This window comes from Diaphorina citri, unplaced genomic scaffold, assembly GCF_000475195.1.
Source record: "Diaphorina citri unplaced genomic scaffold, Diaci psyllid genome assembly version 1.1 scaffold503, whole genome shotgun sequence".
Taxonomy (NCBI): Eukaryota; Metazoa; Arthropoda; class Insecta; order Hemiptera; family Psyllidae; genus Diaphorina; species Diaphorina citri.
In genome coordinates this window covers 145135-151990 of record NW_007377938.1, presented here as the reverse complement: position 1 = coordinate 151990, position 6856 = coordinate 145135, and the positions used below count along the sequence as shown (strand labels likewise).

At 38.8% G+C, this 6856-nt stretch overlaps 1 protein-coding gene across 1 annotated transcript in view; it reads right to left on the bottom strand.

Moving 5' to 3' along the window:
- Positions 1-5089, bottom strand: part of LOC113467573 — a gene marked incomplete at its 3' end in the record, with an annotated part of 38122 nt that extends 33033 nt beyond the window's left edge. Inside the window, exon 1 of the mRNA XM_026823815.1 lies at positions 5027-5089. Coding sequence (XP_026679616.1) covers positions 5027-5056 — 30 coding nt within the window. The remainder of the gene's footprint in view (positions 1-5026) is intronic.
- Between the last annotated feature and the right edge of the window lie 1767 nt (positions 5090-6856).

The window sequence follows — 6856 nt, the reverse complement described above, 5'->3', positions numbered from 1 at the left end:
GACACCAAATTGTTACGTATACGTGGGCGTGATCGGGTTCGTAAAAGATTAGGGCTAGTAAAAACACTCGCGAATTCGTTTATTTAAATCTAGAGTACAAGTTTATTTATTTCACAAAATGAGTACACAGTCACTAGGTATAATCGCTATTACAAGGTACAATCTCTTATCACAAGTTCGATCGCTTATCTATCACGGTTAACACTAACTTTCACTTAGGTACTTTACTGTCACTTATCGCGGTAATAAACACTTGGATATCGCACTGGAAAACTCACTGACTAACACTGTACTAATCGCTTACTATATCGCTGACCAACACGGACTTATCGCACAAACTATCGCTTACACAAGACTGACTTAACGCTTTCTATATCGCGGACTTATCGCACAAACTATCGCTTACACAAGACTGACTTAACGCTTTCTATATCGCGGACTTATCGCACAAACTATCGCTTACACAAGACTGACTTAACGCTTTCTATATCGCGGACTTATCGCACAAACTATCGCTTACACAAGACTGACTTAACGCTTTCTATATCGCGGACTTATCGCACAAACTATCGCTTACACAAGACTGACTTAACGCTTTCTATATCGCGGACTTATCGCACAAACTATCGCTTACACAAGACTGACTGACTGGTGGGTACCTACTCTCAATTTATAGCTCCCCGAGGGAGTGAGGAAGCACCTGGAATGTGCTAGAGAATTTCTCCTAAATTCCAGACAATCCTACGTCATTATCCTACGTCATTAATTCATTTCTAGAACGGACTATAAAATTCGACAATACTGTGATTATACCTGTCTATTTATGTACCTATACTACCTATACCTTAACTCTCATTCTGGAACCCACCCGCTCTATCCTAGTACAGGGGTTATCAACCCGCGGGCCGAGAAGTACCTTTCTACATAGCATCTGGTACGCATAAACAAGGAAGTTGGAGAGCCCTGATTTCAAGATTCACAATTGTAACTAGTTCTGTTTGAATTCTACCAGGTTGCGCTACCAGTATCATTTTTGATTTTACTTCTCGAGGCTTCACGTTTATAGTTCATACATTATACATACATAGCTAAATACTCTCTCTAGACGCGTTCTGTAACAATATGCCCTATCCTATGCCCCTTGCAATAAAACAACTGGGTAGGTATCTACATATCTATCTGTCTGTCAGCTCCTATGGCGTAGTGATCACTGCGCTCGCTTCTTCTTCTCCTCCTCCTTCTTCTTCTTCTTCTTCTTCTTCTTCTTCTTCTTCTTTTTCTCCTTCTCCTCCTCCTTCTTCTTCTTCTTCTTCTTCTCCTCCTTCTTCTTTTTCTTCTTCTTCTTTTTCTCCTTCTCCTCCTCCTTCTTCTTTTTCTCCTTCTCCTTCTTCTTCTTCTTCTTCTCCTCCTCCTCCTCCTCCTCCTCCTCCTCCTCCTTCTTCTTCATCTTCTTCTTCTTCTTCTCCTCCTCCTCCTTCTTCTTTTTCTCCTCCTCCTTCTTCTTTTTCTCCTCCTTTTTCTTCTTTTTCTCCTCCTCCTTCTTCTTTTTCTCCTTCTCCTCCTCATCCCCCTCCTCTTTTTTCTTTTGCTTTGTCTTCTCCCGTGTTCAGACGGGAGCCTTTTTCCTCAGCCTGTCAATCAGTCCTAGGGTCGTCGCTTTTGGGCTGACATTTGGTTTTGACTGCAAAAGTTTTACGAATGGACGTCCTTCGCACTGAACCTTTATTGTTTAAGGGAAATTTCTGTTTTTTTTTTTTTTTTTTTTTTTAAGGGAAATTTACAAGGTGTTCAACCTAAAAGTGATAGTTTTCAAAGTAACACCCTTCCATTTGGCGTGAAAAATCACATAGGAATATTTTTTGACTGCATGCTTAAATGTCTGAAACAGTTAACCGTTGAAGGCCTTTTAAAAAACAGTATTTCTTCTTGGATTCGCCGAGTCTCGAACCCGTGATTCCTTAACTGTAAGTCGGACAGTCTTGAAAGTTGCACCAATCGATTCCTCGTCAAAAGTTCCGTAAGAGAGAATGCTTAGTGGCCCCGAAAAGAGTTGGGGACTTTTATGGGGCAAAAAACTGATTTTAAGGGATAATTTCCACTTTCAGGTTAAACACCCTGTATGTAATACACACATTTCGATAACAGAAAAACATTCCGCTGGTAAACTTTATTGACATGACACTTTACACTTCCCCATGAAAATGTGATTGGATTGAGGGAATGTCAATTGAGCTTGGGGAAATGTTGCGGATTGTGGCCCCGATACGGCTTTTCCCAAGAAATAAGGGATTTTTCATATAGGTACTGGAGTTTTTGTTTTATCATTATCTCGCTTCTTGTTTTCTAACTATTTCGGTTCAAAAACTGTAGGGCCAACTTCAGTGGTGTGATAGTGGTTAAAACGGTAGATTTTGGACCTATAGGTTGGAGGATCAAATCCTAGTCAAAAATTCCTTTATGTGTTAATTCGTTAATCATGTGTGCCACATTTCATAAAAATCAGATAAACAATTCGAGAGTTATTTTAGGTTGATTTTTTTTTTGTTTTTTTTTTTTTTTTGAAAAATGATTTTTCCCCCCTTAAGACTCAATTTTAGGGTACATGATCTTTTTTTTTAGATGGTGCCGTTAAGGGGAAGCCCCCACATATTTTACCCCATGACCAAGTTACCCACATCTTGAAGATGGTCCCTTTAAGGGGAAGCCACCCACATTTACCCCATGACCAAGTTACCCACATCTTGAATCTTGATCTTTATTTCAATGTCTTTCTTGTGGATAACACCAATAGTCGTTACAAAAAAAAAAAAAAAAAAAAAAAAAAAAAAAAAAAAGGGGGGCCCCCCCCCTTTTTTCTCGGGGGTTTAAGTCACCCATCCATTTATTGGCCTTGTTCGGCGTAGCTTAACACAGATGACGCTAAAACCGGTCTTAAATGATCGACTGAAGTGTTATCTAAAACTTTCTCGCTTTGAGTTCATACCTCTTCACTTTCACTTCCTCTCCTTTGATTTCTTCTCCTCTTCCTCTTCAATTTCGTTTCTTCTTATTTTTCTCCTCCTCCCTCTCCTCCAGGGATTTCCAAATAGCGGCCCGCGGGCCACATGTGGCCCGCCAGACCATTTTTGTGGCCCGCGAAGCTTTTTGGGATTTGTCTGATATTTATTCGGGACATTCTGACCTTTTTCGAACACATAGGTACCTTTACCTACAGGTACGTACTTTTATTATATTTTACGTATACCTACCTACCTACCTCTATCTAGTAAATGACCTACCTACGTACTCAATCTTACTTGGGTTTTGCTGGAATTCTTCAATACATAGGTAGGTACCTATACCAACCTATTTCAAGGTCAAAATGTGTATTGTCAAATCATAAAATGTCAAAAAAAGTACTAGCTTATTAACTTTTAATAAGAAGACATGCTTTTTCTCTGGTCGATAGTTATCTTCAGGCAAAATCATGTTTTATTTTTTAAATCGTGTTTTATTTGTGTATCTTTTTTTTTCAACAAAATACTCAAGCAGGTATATTTATTTACAATTCATGGACAGCCATCTTTGTAGGTTAAGTTACCTATGAACTTACCTATCATTTTTATTTACATAGACTATGTATGTACCTATGTAAATTATTATTTACAAATACAAGTAAGTTTATGTAAACTGTATGGATACTGGAATACTGGAAAGTAATATTCATTGGGAACATAACCCGAAGCAGAATATCTCATAGGACATAGATGGAAGGTTGGAAGGGTATTGCAAAGTATATCTACTGTATACAACTATACAGGCTGCCCCCTGCGCAAGAATAGAATATACCTTGTTTATACTACCATCAGCCTAGAACTGAAAAGTCCCTTTACTCTCGCAGTCTGAACAAGGTCTTCTATATTTGATTGATAATAAAATTACATTTTAAGGAAAAATATCAAGGTGTTTTTGGTCCAAGGATAAAGAAAAACGATGGAATCAATCTATTCATTGCTGCTGCAGCTGCTGCTGCCACTGGCGCTACACGAATTGCTGAATTTATTCTGTACCAAATACTTATGACTTATGAAGTTATGACCTTCTTTAGACTGCGGGAGTAAAGGCACTTCTTAGTCTCATTCTGGGAGTGTGAAAGGTGTAGGTATAGGTATACCTATTCTATTCTACTATCTGAGCCGTTGTCAGTGTTTTTCTGACGCACCCTGTATACTTGGGAAAATAGGTAAATTGCATTTTGTTTTTGTTGATGCTTTTTTTTCTGCTTCTTTTTTCTGTTTTTTTTTCCGTTAGTTTTTTATCTCCCTTAATTGAAAAATCCAAGTTACATACATGTTTCTACTTACCTAGTCTACCCAATACATAGATTAATATGTTACCTGCGAGGGAGCTTTGCTCAGGACATTTTGATGTGACGTCATCGTGTATGGGAGCGTATGCCGTGACATCAGAGTTCAAGATTTACCGGTATTTTTTAAATCGATTTATCTCGGGATCTAAAAGTCGGTATGGTAGAGTAATCAAAAGAAACAAATCCAACTTAGTTATCTCGGAGGGTAGTACACCTGCCTTGCATGCACAAGGTCTCGGGTGCGATTTCCGCCCGGGGGCGGACTTCCTAAATAAATAAGTTTTGTTCGCGGAACGGCTGGTTTTTTCCTATCCTGTCTAGTTTTAGTTTGAAGACACGTGGTAGGGATAGTAAAAAAGTTGAGTAAATGTTGAAGTAAATGAAAAAATACGATAATATTTATTTTATTTTTTACAATTTTCACTTAATCATTTCCCTTCCCACCTCTCTTCTTCTCTCCTCCTAGTTCCCCCTCTTTTTCTCTTCACTTTCACTTCCTCTCCTTTGATTTCTTCTCCTCTTCCTCTTCAATTTCGTTTCTTCTTATTTTTCTCCTCCTCCCTCTCCTCGTTGTTCTTCTTCTTTTCTTCCCTTTCCCCTCTTTTTCTCATTGTTCTCATTATTCTTCTTCTTTACCCCTTGTTCTTCCTTCCCCTCCATTTCTCCCTAAATATCCCCCTTGACCTTGTCCACTTCAGCCTGAAACATGCTTATCTGGGCCTGAACGCTACTCTGTAACTCAAGGACCTTCCCCTCCATTTCTCCCTCTCCACTCTTCTACTCCTCCAGTTATAGATCACGAGGACAAGCATGTTGTAGAGTCCAAGAGATTTTATTTGTCTCATCCATACTATCATCACAGCCTTGTATTCTCGCCGCGTTGGAAACCTTTCCATTCCAAATATCCAAATCAAACATTTTATTGTTATTATTAATTAGATTCATATTAGACACCGAAATTAGATAATGGCCTACCTTATTTTCTAAAGCTGCGTACACATTAAACGATTTATCCGTGAGGAAAAACCGTCAGTCGGACTGAAACGATAAAACCGTATGTGTGTATGAGTTAAATTCTTTGTTTGTGTCTCACAACTTTTGTGGATATCCCAACATTACCAAGGGCTTCCTTTGCGACCAATTTCCATTTCCATATTTCAAATACTTTTTACACCGGTAATGCCGCCACTGGTCCCTACTCAATTAAAGTAGCTACTCAATTGTCCTCACGAGGCTGAGTACACCCCGAACTCCCAAGCGGAGAGCCAAAAAAAACCTCGGCCCCGCTGGGAATCGAACCCGGGCCTCCTGCGTGCAAGCCTAGTGTGATACCCTTCTTCCTCTTCAATTTCGTTTCTTCTTATTTTTCTCCTCCTCCCTCTCCTCGTTGTTCTTCTTTTCTTCCCTTTCCCCTCTTTTTTTTCATTCTTCTTCTTCTTCTTCTTCTTCTTCTTCTTCTTCTTCTTCTTCTTCTTCTCCTCCTCCTCCTCCTCCTCCTCTTTACTCTATTCTACTTTTTGGTCTCTCCTTCTTTTCCTTGTTATTGTTCTTCTTTTTCTTCTCCTCCTCCTCCTCCTCCTATTCTTCTTCTTCCTCTCCTCGTTCTCTTTCTTCTTCTGTTCCTTCTTCCTTCTTTCTTATTTGCTCTTTCTTCTTTCTGTTCTGCAAAATTTGTTCCATTCTTCCTCCTCCTTCTTCTTCCTTCCCCTCCATTTCTCCCTCTCCACTCTTCTCCTCCAGTTATAGATCACGAGGACAAGCATGTTGTAGAGTGCAAGAGATTTTATTTGTCTCATCCATACTATCATCACATCCTTGTATTCTCGCCGCGTTGGAAACCTTTCCATTCCAAATCAAACATTTTATTGTTCAAATGTGGCTATTGAAAATTACAATCAAAAGACCTATACATACATACCAAAAATCAAGCTATACAAAGACCCCGGTGTATAGCAGATACAAAAAGACATCTTTTCTTTATTCTGCTATCGCCATTCGGCGAAAGCTAAAGCCGCTACAACAACAACTCACTTCATCTTATTGCATGAGATTCTCATTATTTTATTATGTTGAAAGTTACCAAACAATATTGTGATACTCTTCCATCTCAACTCCTATTCAATTTTGTCAAAAGGAGTCAATGGATTTTTTTCATCATTAGTATCTACCCAATACGAGTTATCTACCCAATACGAGTAGGTATTATTCTCTCTTTTAAATTCTTATTATGTTTGTTTCTTTTCCTTTATCTTCTACAATGTTATGTCCCTTTTTCTGCTTCTTCATCTTCTTCTTCTTCCTCTGCTTCTTCTTTTTCTCCTCCTTCTTCTTCTTCTCTTCTTCCTCCTCCTTTTGATCCTCAATTTCTTATTTTTCTCTCTTTTTCTCCTCTTCTTTTTCTTGCTTAAGGGACAGGATGGACAGTTCACAGTACTGATTATGACGTTCACATTAATTGGATGCAATGACAAGGCCTGGAAGACCTAGCAATGCCATAAAAATTGCGTC